Source organism: Anabas testudineus, chromosome 4 (assembly GCF_900324465.2).
Source record: "Anabas testudineus chromosome 4, fAnaTes1.2, whole genome shotgun sequence".
NCBI lineage: Eukaryota > Metazoa > Chordata > Actinopteri > Anabantiformes > Anabantidae > Anabas > Anabas testudineus.
In genome coordinates this window covers 21250401-21267467 of record NC_046613.1, presented here as the reverse complement: position 1 = coordinate 21267467, position 17067 = coordinate 21250401, and the positions used below count along the sequence as shown (strand labels likewise).

The 17067-nt window shown below is 37.6% G+C and overlaps 2 protein-coding genes across 4 annotated transcripts; one reads left to right on the top strand and one right to left on the bottom strand.

Moving 5' to 3' along the window:
• Positions 1 to 887: 887 nt before the first annotated feature.
• tm4sf4 (transmembrane 4 L six family member 4) lies at positions 888 to 4538 on the bottom strand. The gene is made up of 5 exons (XM_026345945.1): positions 4028 to 4538; positions 3125 to 3214; positions 2189 to 2337; positions 1742 to 1928; positions 888 to 1431 (listed from the first exon to the last, which is right to left on the bottom strand). The coding sequence occupies exons 1-5, from the start codon at positions 4196 to 4198 to the stop codon at positions 1414 to 1416; spliced, it is 615 nt and encodes a 204-aa protein (XP_026201730.1). The 5' UTR covers positions 4199 to 4538; the 3' UTR covers positions 888 to 1413.
• A 1366-nt stretch (positions 4539 to 5904) lies between these two features.
• On the top strand, positions 5905 to 15024 carry LOC113152903 (glutathione hydrolase-like YwrD proenzyme). Of its 3 annotated transcripts, none has more exons than XM_026346422.1 (12): positions 5905 to 6034; positions 6906 to 7059; positions 7139 to 7292; positions 7716 to 7922; positions 9419 to 9571; positions 9651 to 9738; positions 10970 to 11141; positions 12269 to 12425; positions 12783 to 12965; positions 13079 to 13163; positions 13608 to 13703; positions 14819 to 15024. In XM_026346422.1, the coding sequence occupies exons 3-12, from the start codon at positions 7173 to 7175 to the stop codon at positions 14962 to 14964; spliced, it is 1407 nt and encodes a 468-aa protein (XP_026202207.1). In that variant the 5' UTR covers positions 5905 to 6034; positions 6906 to 7059; positions 7139 to 7172; the 3' UTR covers positions 14965 to 15024. The 3 variants fall into 3 exon arrangements, with proteins under 3 accessions (XP_026202207.1, XP_026202206.1, XP_026202208.1); XM_026346421.1 differs by having other exon boundaries at positions 5905 to 6092; XM_026346423.1 differs by lacking the exon at positions 5905 to 6034 and adding an exon at positions 6126 to 6293.
• The last annotated feature ends 2043 nt before the right edge of the window (positions 15025 to 17067 follow it).

Here is a 17067-nt window from a genome sequence, read left to right as displayed (position 1 = left end):
TATAGTTGTGTTATGTGTAACATTGTGTTTATTGCATATTATTGGTGCTATTCAGAAAGGATCTGATCTGGTTTTGTAGGAAGGAGCTGTTTATGAAACCTGACAAAAGCATGAAGGAGAATTGTAAAACACTGTACAAACATTCACAGAGAGAGGAGATATTGGACAAACCAAAACAGATGCTACACAGGAGGACGGCACAGCGCAGGAGGAGTAACACATACTGTACCTGTATCATTTGAGGACAATGATGTTCACATATTGGACAGAGGTGGAGGATTTTGACACAACCTGTCCTCTATTTATCATGTTGCCCTTTCATCCATTCCCACAAGGATCAGGCCCAATTCCCACCTGCACCAGGTTGGACATACCCAATGATCCACGTTAGGGGATAAGAGAGGTTGGCAGAGGTGTGACTATTACATTCTACACTTGATGCCATGGTTTATCATGGCTGCCAAATTATTGCAGACTTCATGGGGAAGTTGGAAACACAGAGCAGATCTTAACCACAGAACCTTGTACAGATGGGCAGTGGCAAACAACATTTAAAGGACGACGAGTCACCAGTTACATCTTATATAACATCTTATTGTAACAGAGCTTCTTTTAAATGTATCAGACATCCTCCTGTCTGGAGAGTCATAATAAAGCACATGACATTGCTAGGGTGTAAAAAGTATAGAAGAACACAATGTCAAATTCTGCCTTAATGCAGTGGAGAGCAAAATTATGTTTTTTTAGTGTCTTTATATTTCAACAAAACCTTTCTGAGGTCAATTAAAAAAAATCGAATTATTTACTAAAGTCACACAATGACTTGAAATGAGACCAGTAATTCACAGACTTAAAGAAATACATCTTTTAATAGTACATCAGATAAATCAATGCTTTATGAGATTGTCAACATGGGTAAGAAAAGTGCAAAACACAGTGATAATTATATCAACGCACACAATGTGCAATCAGTCAAGTAAAGGTGAATAAAAGGGTCTGGTGTTGAAATGCATTAGTGCGAGCTTTGGAAATCTTGTTTTAGTACTACAAAACCAAAATGCAGCAGGGGGCAGTGCTGCAAAGAAAACAAAACTAAATTGTCTTCTTGATCTATTTATTTTCAACTTGTTACTGTCGACTTTTTATCTATATATGAGAAACAGTGTATGTTTGTAGCCTAGTTATTTAATATAAGACAGTACATGGAAAACCCTTTAACTTAGAGCTCTGTCATTTTACCAGTGCAATTCAAACACTGTAATCAATAAGCTCAAAATGCTAGACCAGCATAGTAGATAAGAAGAATAAGTATCATAAGTAGAATAAGTAGAATAAGAAGCTACTGTCATCCTCTAAAACCAGAATAAATACAGGAGTAACCGCCGTCTTCTGTCTCACTGCTGCACAAAGTGCTCAGACAGCTCCATCACTCTGAAAAACAAACATTAATAACATTAATATATGATATAACTCCTCATTCAGCAACAAAACCACAGACTACTGTTAATATTTCCTTATGTTTATCTAATATTTAACTTGTTCAATCATAGTTTTCTTCTTTAGCTTTAGTAACTGGATAAAAACGTCTGCTCTCTCACCTGTAATTTCAGAACTTGCTACAGTTTTACAGGTACAGAATTCAATAATACGCTATCAGAAATGGCTAAATTCACATTTATCTTCACATTTATCCAATATCTAAACTCAGCTGAAGTGAACTTATGTCAAAGAGGATACTGACTCCTCCACAGCAGCCACAGCAGTCCCCACACAGAGCTCCCAGCAGGCCGTTGATCACCTGCACAGCACACAGCGCTATCTGGATTAAACCCATGACCAGCAGCACAGAGAACAGAGACAGATGCCAGGACACCACATTGCCCGGCTCCAAACATGCTGACCATGCTGTTTGGTTGGACAGGTAGTCTCTGAAGAAGGAACATGACAGAGAGACATCATATTTTTTATCACAGACAGTCTTGTCATGATACCACTGTATGTCCATGAGCACCACAAATGAAAGTATTGTTGGAACTATCTCACAACCGGAGCAAGCGAAACCAAACGCTTATACGTGTTTGAACTGTTAAATACTTACCTGGACATGCTTAGGTTAGGTTGTAAGATGGTGTTTAAAAATATTACAACATAATACACAATCACAAGACGTGTAATATTAGCGTCTCACCCATTTGAGAAGGGATAGTCCCACACTGTGTCCGAGCCGTTCTTGAAAATCACACACTCAGGCCCGCGGTTGATGGCCACAGCAGAAACTATAACTGAGTAACCAGCTCCTACAACACCCACAGCTGCAAACAGTATGGAACTCAGCATCTATAGTGAGAGAGGAGGGAAAAAACTTTTTCACTCTTATTAGGAATCAATACATTTATTAACCTGGCATTTAACTTGACTAAACAGTGACAACAGTGAAATTCTTCTCTTTGTTCAGAGACCAGGCGGAAGGTTATGAACCAAGCACAACCAACACAAAGCTACTGATATGGTGTGAGTGTGTGACTTCTGTTGGCTGATTCTTTCCTCGCACACTCACACATTCCTGAATTATCGATCTGTGTTTCTGTCTACAGCAGCACAATACTCGCTCTGTGTAAGAAAGTCATGTGAAACTCCCATCAGAGGAATTCCAGCTACAGAAATCGAAATCCGTCTGTGTGTGTGTGTGTGTGTGTGTGTGTTTGTGTGCCATTGCCATTTATTTTGTGCCATTTATTTTCCACTGAGTATAGTCTGCAGGTGACTGACAGTAGACAGGAGATGACACAGATGTCACAGATGACATTTAATGCTCTATTCTTTGCTAAACCATCCATATTTTTCCCCAATTACACCAAAAATAGAAGAAGTGGCTTTAAACAGTTTTTCACTGATGTGTTTTCTGCATCAAGTAAACACACTGCACACAAACTATCATAGTCCTTCAATTAAAGGCATACATAAAACCATTTCTACTGCACAAAAGTTCTAGTAATTTAATTATTAAAACTACCAGTTACTTGTATTATTGCAGTTATTGTGATGTGTCAAAATGTTTTTTTTTTTGCTTTAGTTAGAAAATAAAACCTAAAGCGAGAGTTCAAACTGTGAAACATCTCCTCACCGCAAACCTCCGCCCACAGCTTTCGTTGCCACAGCAACCGCAGCAGTCATTGTTCTTCAGACCCAGGAAGACCAGAGCTGGAAAGATCATCTGGTGACAAAAAACCACACCCATCATCTCAGTGACAGCTGATAAGAAATTACTTGTTTCTTCACTTAAGGTGGAAATTCCTACTGTAATCACTAATACACATTAGATATATAGATGATATATAGCTAGATCCTAACCCGAAACACCAAAGTTTCACCAGGATTGTCTAATTTTTGTTCAATTATGCCACAAACACAAATGAGTCAATACACGGAGACTTGAAACATATCAACAATATCTTTAAAAATCACTTATATGATAAAGTTCTGTTTTAATTCCAGTATTTATTAGTTTGGATTAGCTGTACCATAGAAGATTTAAGGAGCTTATGAACACATTTAAGTGAAACAAAACTAGTCATATAAATATTTTTGCTGAAACAATTTGATTTGTTGTTTTATTGATGAGTTAATTAATTTAAATTTATTCAGGCAAAAATGCTATTTTTTTTTTAATTACAACTTTTAAACTTGAGACTTTTTCTTTTATGTTGCTATAGAATAGTAAGTTGAATAGTGGTTGTGGACTATTGATGAGAAAAAGCAATCTTAAAACATCATGCAATAATCTGTTATTTTATAGTGACTATTTTTGGAATAAATTTACAGATTCTAAATAATAAAGAACAATGTCAAAAGCAACTATATTACAAATGTACTATGTAGAAGCATCTTTACAGTTGCCGACTTGATGACAAAATACTCTATGGATTACACTATGGTAGCAACATTAATTTATTACAATCCACGAAAGCTGTCTCTGGTATTCTGAATTTAACATTATCTGTTAATACTGTAATTCTAATGTACTCACCAGCACTCCAGATCCCAAAATGCCTCCAAAGTACCAGACCTGCTCTGTGATATGCTCGCTCTCCACAGACTTTCCACCTGGGAAGAAGAGGAGGATGTTGCACAGCACACACACGATGGCCAGAGGAATCAGTGTGATCCCAAGACATTTGGCAAAACTGCCTGAACACATTCTGACACTGATGCTTCAGCCTCCTCTACTACTAAAAACTCCTGGAGTTATGAAAGTATCGTGTAAACTTCAAGACTCCAACCAGGCTGGTCTTTGAATTGAATTATCTCAAACTGATAAAACAAAGACGTTTTGAATCTACAGTAAAATTGACGTTTGGGCTTTAATCTGGTCCAGTCTGTGCGCACTCCAAGGCGGGTGTTAAAATCCGTTATAATATTAAAATAATAACACTATTATCTCCAGCTGCTGCTTCCCCTGTCCTGTTTATGAGGATACCGTTGGTGCTACAGAGGCTTTAAAGCCCCGTGTCTGTCCACGGGTGTGCTCTCACTGACTCACTTTTACGGCAGCAAGCTTTAATATTAAAGAATCACACAAGCACACACATACAAATACACATGCTTGTGGCTGCATGCACATGCATACACAGCCATTAATGTGGGATTGTGCACACAGACACACCAGTGAAGACACAGTGGTTAATGTTTTACCAAGTGTTTGGCATACATGGAGACCAAAGAGGAAGTGACAGACAGTTGGTCAATATAGCAGGGGCCTCATCGCTGATCAGCACCTACCCAACATTTAGTGAGTAGCAGGAAAGACTTCCTCATTATTTAGCCTATAATTATTAATTTAATTCCTTATAATACTGATTGATTGTTATAAACTGACAAATGAGAGGAACCCTTCTACTGTCTAAAATGCCTGGTAGAAAAATAACCTGAACATCACCTGACCGCAATCCTGACTGGGGATCAATTTACCAACATGTGTAACTAACTGGGCTGATCAAGTAGTAATATAGTTAACACATGCATCCTGTTGGATTGAGTCATTATTAAGTAATCATAAACTAATAATATACAATATTTAATTCTGGAAGGTAGGTGCTTTATGTGCAGTAAAAAGTCAAACAGAAATTATTAATCTGATTTAATAAAATATAACAATTAGTAAAAAAAAGATTAAAAGACTTAAAGACTTTAATTTTTAATGATTAACTATGGCCTCTTAAACTTATTATTTTGTGTGATTTCATGGAATCAGTTATGAACAGAGTAAAAATTTCTCTCTTAAACTCTGCATCTGGCAGGAAATGGTATAAAGTCAATAACTATTCTATATAGAGAATGTTATACTACTAAATAAACCATGGCCACCTTTTTACACTTTTATACATCTTAATTTGAATGATCAAACAGTTTGTCACTGTTCTACTCTTTATGAGATCCAGCCAATGATGATGTTTTCCAGACAGTACTTGTCAGGCCTCTAAGTCACAACCAAGGATAACAGATGACAGACAGAAGATATTGTATTAAACACAACAAATAGTTCATCCTACCATGAAGTGTTTTTTGGTTTACTATAAAACAGCATTGAAAATAATCTTTCCAATAAAGAAAATGTAGAAATGATTATTTCACTGAAAACGTAGCCTAGATACAAGGTCATTCACTTTTGTAAAACAGAATTCACATAGTCTAAAATATTATTTATGTAGTTGAAAGGTAAAAATCTACAAATCCATGATAATTAAATTTGCTGATGCAGACCAGAAGCACAAATTAAAGAAATAACATAAGCTCAAATCATCATAAAATCCTAAATGATGCTGCTGAAACCTCAGCATCCTTTCCATCGATTTAATCTGTGATCTGCTTCTGGAAGCTGAACTCAATCGATACCAGAGTAGCCGATCTAAAGTTGAAAGTCCAGACAGCGGTCTAATTTTATGTCGTTATATAACTCTGATGTTGCCAACAATCGGCTGCTAGTTAAAGAAGGATGGACACCGACTTGACCTTCTCCTCTCGCCGGTCTCCTGTGGTGAGTTTACACGGATGTGTGGCGTCCAGTCAGTCGTTAGCTACGAGCACTGGACTTGGTGAGTGGAACCAGTTGCCATGGAGACCTTGAACTTTTAGCTTTCACATGTTGACGACGTCCTGAACGAAGATTCACGGGTTTTTACAATATATGACTTTTAATTTTTCTATTTCCGCTCCTTCAACCATAAAGATAAAGATAAGATAAGAAAGATAACATTTAGCAACCAAGAGGACAGAGGTAAAACTGGAAGATAACGGTCAGTGCAGTGAGAGCTAACAGTGAAGTTAGCCTAACGTTAGCACACTGACGTTAACTTATAACAACACGAAGGAAAACTAGAGGATCTAAACTCTGATCATTAGAAAGAGACATGTTTTTATAAGTTTTAATGATAAACCTTATAGCTTAACATTATAGAATTTATAGTACAGGTATTATATGTGCTACAGTGCACCTAGGTACATACAGTAGCTCTGTTCATGTTAGCTACAGAGCTAATCACTAGTTAGTGGAAATGAAGTAAAGTCCCTATGTCCAATGTGACATGTTTAATTAACTGATTACAAAAATGTACGTGAATGGAATTGAACACAAATGAGCTAAAGGTGTGACATGGAGAATTAAAAGTTAAGACAGAATGAACCAAACAGTACCACTGTTGGTAAGAAGGAAATGTTTTTGTTGTTTTATTTCGGATTATGATGAGCGGCATTGGCTGCCTTACAGAACATCTTTAAATCTAAGGAATATGCTTTGGAAAATTATTCCACATGTAGTAAAATCTGTTAAGGCAAACTCTGATAGGGTCTTTTAGGTTTGGAAAGCGCCTGTGAGTCAGTCACACTAAAACTCTTGTGTTTGTATCCAGATGTCCTGAAGCGCGGTGGTAATGCTGCAGATGCTGCAGTTGCTGTAGCGGCAGCACTGGCGGTGGCAGAACCTTGCAGTACCGGCCTTGGTGGAGACGCATTCTGCCTGTTCTACAATGGAAACACTGGAGAGATCAGAGGGATTAATGGCAGGTGGCAGGACTTTTCTTTCTCTACTGTTGCTCTTGTCTTAAAAAAGAATGATTAACTGAAGCTCTTTCTGTGTCCTTAGTGGTCGTTCCCCCAGGGCTCAGACCCTGGACTTCATGGAAAGACGTGGTTACACTGCTGAGAACCCTCCTTTACCTTTTGATGTCTTGAATGTCACAGTACCAGGGGCTCCTGCATGCTGGTGTGATACTGTAAAGCTGTTTGGTAGTGGCAAGGTCTGACGTTTGTGTGTTTATCTGTCAGAAGAACAGTGTGTGCTAAGTGTTAAGAAACCATATTAACACACCGCCCGTACCCACAAGCATTCCTTGGAGATTGTGTGCATTCTATTCAGTCTATGCCCCAGGTCAAACTTTATTTTAGGTTTAGAGTGAGATAAGTAACTAAATACAGTGTAGTAATAAGTCAATCACAGATATATCAAAATTATTATCATCCAAAAACATTATTTCAAGTATCCTTTCTCACACAGGTCGCAAACAAGTAATTGAGTGTGTTTTTTTCTTTCTGGGAAAACCTTTAAGAAAATCATATCCCAGTCTTACTCTCCACATTTTTCTTTTTACAACAATGACTCACACCAAACAGAGGTTTCCTGTGAGGTAATAATTGTGAATTTCCTCTGCATTTTTCCCCAGCTGTCCTTGCAGGAGGTGCTGAGTGGGGCAGTGGAGCTTGCAGAGGTGGGGTTTCCTGTTGCCGAGGTGACATCTCACCACTGGGCGAATGGAGTGGCTGTTCTGAGAGATGCTGGGAAGGAATTAGGTGGAGATCTGCTGATTAACAATCGTGCGCCCAAATGTGGACAAGTATTCAAAAACCCTGCCCTGGCCCGGACACTGAGGGTAAATCCTTGAAACTAAAATACACATGCCGATAGGTGTGGGGGGTACTGGGCCCTTTTCCCTTAACTCATGTTATTTGGTCAAGAAGGAAGTAGAACAATGTGGAGCTCCACAGAAACCTCTGTGTTCATCCCACATCCTTCCAGAGGTTGTTTATAATTTTAAACTTGACTTAGCCTTCTATAGGGGAAGACCTTGAATGAACGCAGGGAAATACTGGGTAAAAACCCCTGACCCCATTAACGTGTTGGACTTGACAAAAGCAAAAGCCGATAGAGGGGAGGAAGAATAGGAAGGACATTAAATGAAGCTGATAAAGAAGAAAGGGTGGGGGAAATTCAGTGAAAGCAGGATAGGGAAGTGTTGATCAGGAGGGGGCAAAAAAGCAAATGCAAAATGGCCAGAAGAGAACCGTAGTGATAGATGGAAAAAAGTGAGTTAATGAAGAGAAGGAAATAAATAGGAGTGAAAATGGAGTTGGTTAAAACGAAGATTTTACACTAATAATTTGTAATAACATCCACACAAAAACAGGCACACATAAATTAAATTCAGCAAAATAAATCTGGTTTTCTTATCGCCTTCCGGTGTTCTCAGTCAAACTGAGGTCAGTCTAAGGAATTTCATGTGTCACATTTTGCCAATAACACACTTAAAATAATTGTTATAATTTCAGATATGTTCCTATATTTATGCATTGTATTTCATTCCAGTGTCAAAGAGACAGAATGATAAAATAGACAAGTAAATCCACTTCTCTACCACTTATCTGTGTGATTAAACAGCTAATCAAATCTATCAAATACTGTGTGATAGGATACATTCCTCTCCTCTGTGTATAGTAACTGTATGTATTGGTTGCTACTGCAACGAAAGAAGTGGATTTAAGTTTGAGTTAAATTATTATCTAACCATATTATTGGATTGATAATAGTTCATATGACACTGAAGAATTTGACTCATCCCCACTGTGTGTATATATTTATCTACTTGTGTCACCATTAAAGTATGCACTGATAAATGCTTTACTGTTGTACTACACTCAGACAGGAAAGCTGCTATGTACGCCCACAACTCCTTACACACACACACACACACACACACACACACACACACACACACACACACACACACACACACACACACACACACACACACACACACACATTTCCTAGACAGTAGAAACAATAGCTGTGACCTCAGCTTATGATTCCATGACATAATGGTCATTCCTCTGCAGTGATCATGTGTTACTTTAATTCTTTGGGCAAAATCACACATTCTCACTCACCCTCCTGTTTTTTTGATAACATATACTGGAGTCATATGGACGTGTCACTTACATGACTTTAAACTCTGGACTCATGTGGCCTGATATCATGTTAAATATAATATGAAAATATTCCTGTGTTTCCTTTTGTGGTTGTAAACACTGTGAGCAGTCTGTTCTGATTTAACAGAACGGATGAATGAGTGATGGACTTGTGTCTCGATAGGAGCTGGGTGAGCATGGCAAACCAGCTTTCTACCAGGGCATAGTGGCCCAATCCATTGTTGATGTCATCAGCCAACATGGTGGAGTCATGACCCTGGATGACCTCAGCAACCATGACAGTGAAGTTATCACACCCGTTAGCACAGAATACAAGGTAAGGCCAGCAACACAAGTATTTTATTTGTATTTTAATAATTTGCTAAGCAGTGTCAATGATTCCATTGTGTGTTTAGGGTGTGCGTTTGTGGGAACCCCCTCCTAACAGTCAGGGACTGGCTGCCTTGCTGCTGCTCAACATCCTGGAGAACTTCTCTCTCAAAGGTACTGAGTCAGGGGATGTAGATGAGTCAAACTGTTATGTTATGTTATGTTATGCACAGAGATTTAGAGCTTTCTGCCTCTAATACATCGGTTTCCAGCCAAATACAGTGGAGATGAATGGACCTCAGAGCTGCTAAAAGTATTCAAATCTCAACAGCAGTGTATCTAGAGTAAAGTCCATTTGTTTCTGGAAGGACAGATTGCTTTGTATGTGTTTAAAAAGATAAAAAAGGATCTTTAAAAACTGTCTGTTTAAAGATTACAAGACACTGATTGACTGTCTAAGTTAATTTAATGTTGGCCAATTCATTTGTCCCTTAACATACAGTATCGCACAATGTCGATGAATTGAATAGAATCAGCTTGACTCCCTAAGTATGCTAAAACATACAGGACAAGGAATTTGCTTCTGGTTATTGGTAGCACAGAATTTGCTCAACAGTAAATAGAATATAGACTGTAAGAATAACAGTTACAGACAATTTAGAAAAGACATAAACAAAAAATGCAAGGTGCAAGTGCGAGCAGTGCCAACTCAATTCCTTGTGTATCTAAGGTGCAGTTGATCCCAATCCTTTGTGTGGGTGTAATTGGCCATTATTGATAGGACAGTAATGGAATTTCGACTCAGGGCAACAACAACTGCCAACTCAGTGGCTCCACTGACATCTGACTCACTCACTGGATATAGACAAAAATCATGTGTCTAATTCATGTTGTGTATGTCACTGTTGGCTCTAATTTCCCTGTGACCGGATGGCCATCCCAAACCCTCTGAAAAAGATAAGCTAAGCTATATTTAAGCTATATTAGCTCTGTACATAACATATAACATGGTGAGAGAAAAGTTGCTGTAGATGGGTTTACAAATGATGATCAGGACATTTAGAAAGACACTCATCTGATCAGTCTACAGATTTCAAGTTATTAAAATATAGACATACTTTATACATAAACTCTTTAGGGTGAATAAAATCTGATTAGCTACAAAATTCAGAACATTTTTCTCAGACCTGAAAGCTGAGTTACATTTGTTATTACTGGCACTAATCATAAAAGTGGTTCATTAATATTGAATAATAATAATTATTATTCAATATAACACTTTGACTTCACTGATGTTCTCTGTATATGTGCTTATGTCAGAAATAGTTGGCTCATTTCTTTTTTCATGTCCTCAAATGATTAGAGTAATAGAAATGCAGTCATAAAATGTACTGGTTGTGTGAAGCTTTAGGTCACAACAGCCCCGACTACATCCATATTTTGGTGGAGGCTGTGCGTCTGGCAGTAACAGATGCTCTGCGTTACCTGGGCGACCCAAATCACGCAACCCTTCCTGTGGAAACCTTACTGGACAAGAGCTACAGCCACAAGCGAGCGCAACACATTACCATGGACAGGTTTGTAATTTTGTGTGTGTGTGTTGTTGGTACCAGTGTGTACCAGCCATGCTCTGTTGACTTTAGATAGCGGTGTAGACTTTTACCCCCCACCCCCCACCCCGCCCAACTTTAACGTCAGTCCTTTCATGCCTGCTCCCTTCTCCACTGCTCTGTCTGCTCCATGTGTGTGTAGTTTTTGGCACCAATGTGCATTTAATGGCCATAACTGTAGACTTTGAACTTTATCAGTTGTAAGACAAATAGGCAAACATAATATAAAAATATAAAACAACATAATGATCTCTTTACATGCACACACACATACAAACATTCTGTGTGTGTGTGTGTGTGTGGATATTGCTGTTTTACATTTTAATATCTCTAAATTACTGAGGGTGAGTTACAGCATTAGGCAACACATACAAATGCATACACCGATACAACACCCTCTATTTCTTCAGTTTCACATAACTTAGCATTAATGCTTCAAACAACCTTGATAGAAATGTGAACCTAATGTTTGTCAGTGTCACAAGATGTAGTTGTCTTGTAAAAGTGACTTCACAGTTGTTACGTTCACATGCACTTAATAAATCAGGTGACAGAGAAATCAGGTGAGAGTAGGAAATTACAGATAATGTTCACTGATACTCTGACACATGTATTTATATGCAGCTGGTCGCTAATCAGGTTTCCCATCTTACACTGTATAATATTCTTCCATTAGTTGTATGGTAAGATGATGTTGCAGGCTGATCACTGCAGTTGTGCTTTCTAAAAATGCACTTGGCAGATAAATGCTTGTAATATTTCTATTCATTCAATCTTGATTTACAGGGATGTGCAACTGCTCACAAATAAATTTTTGCTGCTAAATCCTGCTTTTTTCAGTGCCTCAATTACCCTTTTGGAAATATTTGCAGCTACATGAATCATGTGACCTGCTATTGTTTTTGGACCCTCGCTGTTACTGCTTTTCCATCTCTAGGGCTCTGAGGGAAACACCTGGGCAGCAACTCTACCATAGTCAATCACTAGTTTACATTAGTGATGCCTTTAAGATATTTGAATGCAACAGCAGTTCAGGTTATTTTTTTAGGCCGTATGAAACAGGGGTTATTTGTTTTTTGTGCATCTCTTTGCAGGGCCATGGAAGGTGTGAAGCCTGGCCAGATGACAGGAAGTGACACAGTCTATTTCTGTGTGATTGACAGCCAAGGGAATGCCTGCTCATTTGTAAACAGCAATTATATGTGCTTTGGGACCGGGCTCGTCCCTAAAGGCTGTGGATTTCCGCTACAGGTCTGAAGGGAGTGTTTGCATGTAAAACTAAGGAGCTTTTGAGCCATACCCTAAATTTCTTTAACAGGAATATGAAGCTTTCAGCTACCCAGAAGTCATGAAAAAAAGTTGCACATTTTCATATTTTATTATGCTGTTTTGCATGTTAACACTGCTGCACCTTGTTTTTTGTCTGGGCTTATGTAAGTGTGAATGTGATGCTAACCTGAAATTTGTTTGGTAATCATCAGCAAGACCTACAAAGGCATATTCTGTAGTAATGACAACATGTAATGAATGTAATGTAGAATTAAAAGAAAAAGGCAAAGTACTTATCATTCTAATGTATTAATTAAAATCTCCTTTTCCCTCTCGTAGAATCGCGGTGCCAATTTTTCTCTGAATCGTAACCATGTTAACTGTGTTGCTGGAGGGAAGCGACCATATCACACCATAATACCTGCTCTCCTCACTGGCTCTGTAACCACATCACAAAAACCCCAACTCCTTGCTGCGCTTGGGGTGATGGGGGCTTTCATGCAACCACAAGGACATGTCCAAGTATGGAGCAATCAAGAATAAACTCATAATGCATACAATTACTCTGTTAAATCCTGGTTCAGTCTTATAGAGCATGTTTATGATTTATTAACTAATGTTGCTCTTGTGTTTAGGTGATGTTGAACATGTTGGAGTTTGGCATGAATCCCCAACAAGCTCTGGATGCACCAAGAGTTTACGTACAGTATAACCAAAAAAGTATGCCTCCCGCAGCACACACCCACAGCTACCTTCGGTTCAACATCATGTCCTGATCCTTGACTATATGTATTTAGTCAAAATACTTTATGGTGATGTACTTCCTCTTCAAATGCACACCAATTATATAATGCACTCCTTCCATTTTGTTATAATAGACTTTCAGTATCAGTGCTGCCTTAATACTTTAAACTTTCACAAGATGTATTAAAAATGAAGCAGCTAAAAATAATGATTTCTACATTTGTTATGGTGTATCATTACACTTCAACTGCACATAGTTTGTTGGCAATAGGAGACTTAGATGTGTTTGTCATCATATGATGTGCAGATAATTATATAGTTATATATAGTTTATATATCTTATGTTATAATATCTTATAACTTCTGTATGTTGTTAGCACTTTTTAAATTAAGATCATATTTTAATGTGTATCTGTTTAGCTGATGAGTGGTGGGTTAATCTGGAAGAGGGGATTGACCAGAAGGTGGCGGAGGAGCTGAGAAGACGGGGCCACAAAGTCAACTGGCCAATCACAGGTACATTCTGTAATTCAAACATTTACTGTATAATCATTCTCTCTGTTATTCTTTTGTAAAGCACAAATAGAAAACTAAGAAGAAAGAAAGAAAGACGAAAAATACCTTATAAGTAGAGCAAGATGTTAGTGAAACTGTTGTGAAACTATCATACATGTGTTTTATTGGAGACATTGTATAATAACTGGGTGTTGTCTGCATCCTACTCAAAAGTTAATGTTCTACATTAATTGTTTTATTGTTTTATAATAATGGCCATTAATAAACAGAGGCTAAGAATACCAATCAGTGGTCTTAGACCACAGTTCCCATAAGCCCTGTTAGTTCCTGTTGCAAACAGGATGCTTCCCTTTTATGAAGAGCATGTTGTGAATGAAGTTCCCAGTAGGTATTAGACACTGTGGAAAAGATTTTGCTTTGCATTGTTCATGTTTCCACCCGACAGACCAGATCACCAGTGAAATCCAGCCCATCAACACACTCATTATAAAATGTTGTGAAGGACCTTAGTCAGTATTCTTGGTCATTTACATTATTTAAGGAAAGTTTCTATGGTAACATGTAGAATATTTGTACATCTTTAATTATTGCTAATACTAAATTGAACAAGTCTATCAGTGGCTTTACATACTTTGGCCTGTGTGTAGATTAACTGCTCATAGTCTCACAAGGGATATAGGTTATGACACAAATCAAAAATTCATTGTCATTTTTGTATTTGTTAAATCTTAATTCTAAATAAATATTACTGTAGGTGATTTCTGGTTTGTAGCCTACATATATCTTCCTCCTCCACTCATTCAGAGATTCTCTATATTAACTAAAGCAGGAGTACCACACCCACAGAGACATTTTAGACACTAACCTTTAATTATCATCACACAGAAAAAATACTGCACAGAATAGTTATTTAGTTCTTATCTTCCTGCCTTTGTACCTTGTACTGCACTGTAAGTCACTTTGGATAAAACCATCTGCCAAATGACTAAAAGTAAATGTAACTCTTTAAAACAAGATTTAAAGTGCATAACAGTGACAAATGGAGAAGAGATAAAGGAGTTTAATGGACTTATTTCAACGCATTTTTGTTAATTTATATTTTCATTCAAAAACAGGCCACAAGAGGTCGCAGTTTGGGCGGGGACAGATCATCACAGTGGGGGATTGGTGGAACCCATCTGTCAATCAAGGCGACCATTCAACCAGGGTGTTGTGGGCAGGATCAGACCCCAGAGCTGATGGATGTGCTCAGGGATACTAGACATACTCCATCACACTCCTTTTTAGATTTATTAATCAGAAAAAAATGATTCCAAAGGTTTCTGAAGGCAAATTCCTGAATATGAAATGTAGAGAACAAATATTTGTCTCAGTGTACACCAAACTTTTAATTCAGCTTCATATTTACCTAGTTGATTTTATTAACACCTACACAATTATGAAGTGCCTTATTTCACCATGTTCTTAATGAACTTAGTGTTCATTACATTTTTTGTTTGTTTACATACACATTTATGTATTTAATGCACAACTTCCTCTGTGTGTCTTGTATGTAGTGACATACTAGCAGCAGAGTCAATTTAAAGAATCTAAATTAATAACAACGACGATAAAAGTCAAAGTTCTCTTAACAATTTCAATTGTACATGTTATTTTATAATTCAGAGTCGTTGATCATGTAGTTTACAGAGGATGTTCCTACTAGGTTGCATGTGGCTGTTTGCTTCAATCTAAAACAGGAAATTGAAAAACGTTTTTTATTGTTATATTACATTAGAGACCAAAGATGGCCTTCCTCAGGTGTCTTTCAGTTGAGATTATTATCCGTCTGTCTCATTGATTGTTACTGGTCTGGTGCTTGATTAAAAATGAAACATCAATATATACATAATCCTCCTTCCTTTATAAATGATAACTGCATTTTTACTCTGAGTGATAAAACAACAAGTGGTGTTTTTTAAATGAACTTAATAAGTTTTATCTAATAACATTTTAAAGAAGAGAAGAATATTTGTTTCTGCTATTGTCTGTGATGCTAAATCAAACTAGACAATAGATGATTTCCCAATGACTTTTTACATCTTACATCTGACAAATATTTATTTTCAAGCTGTGTTTAATTCCCATATGTGATGCCTGCATTCATAGTACAAATTCTTATGTTAGCTGATTTGGATAAGTGATATCTACATGTTTTTCCACTCGCTTTTGAACCATTGCACAGCTCTAATCTCTGCTGTTAGTCTGTTACCATCAGAGATTTGTTGTGTACTGTATGTTCACAGGAAATTAGAATGTAAATGCTGCATTTTGCTTATTTTTTTTAACAGCACCATCATCACTTTTACTAAACACTTTCAGGCACCCTTGAGGACAAAGCCTTTCTGTTTCACACTCTTCATGAACTATGGTTTAGCACTGCCAAGCCAAAATGTCAGCTGTGCACAAAGGATATGTTGCAGTTTCTGATGCAATCGTGAAAAGCCCAATTATCCTAAACAGTTCTCTGATACACGATAAATAATTTATTTCATTGCCAGCAAGTTGCTATTTTGTACATGTGTTGGAAATGTATCCAAATTTATAACCACAGACTGACAAAACATATTATATTGTTAGTAAACGGCTTGTAAATCACATGTACCCTGGAGCAGGGAGCTCAAACATGTTTCTACTTCAGCACAAATCTCTTGATGAAGAAACATAATGTTGGACTTTGCTTCAGTGTTGAGCTCCTTACGGCCCTGGTACCAGCCTTTTACTTCTAAGAGCCATGTGTTGCATCACTTAAACACACATCATGTTTTAGATAATCTGCCTTAATAAGACACCTTGTTAGTGCAGATCAATAGTGGTCAGTCCCGGCTCACAGCACAGTTTAAATTGATGTGATACTTTCCAGCTGGATTAAAAAGCAGTTCACAACATGCTGGGCCTCTGAAACATATACAGTCTACAGTCCACCTACATTTTTTGTGACACAGCACTATTGGGACCTATGTTGTAACCGGTTGCCCTACATAGAGCTGCTCGCTGTTGTATCATTCTGACCCAGAAAGATGGGGACTAGCCTCATACTATAGACTGGTGCCCATGAACACATTTTTAAGGGAACATATATGAAACATTTAATAGATAATCAATTAGTAAGTCAAAGTTAAATGATGTAGAACCACTTGTATAGATGAGAGCAAGTGTGTAAGTACTAGTTGCACCATTGTAATAACACAAAATGTTGGGACAGTTGTAAAGAAATAAACACAAAGAAGTGAATTAGCAAATAGCAATAATAAAACACGTCTGCATGGGTGTCTCCATGTACTCTGGCTTCCTCCCACAATCACAAAACATGCACTTAGATTAC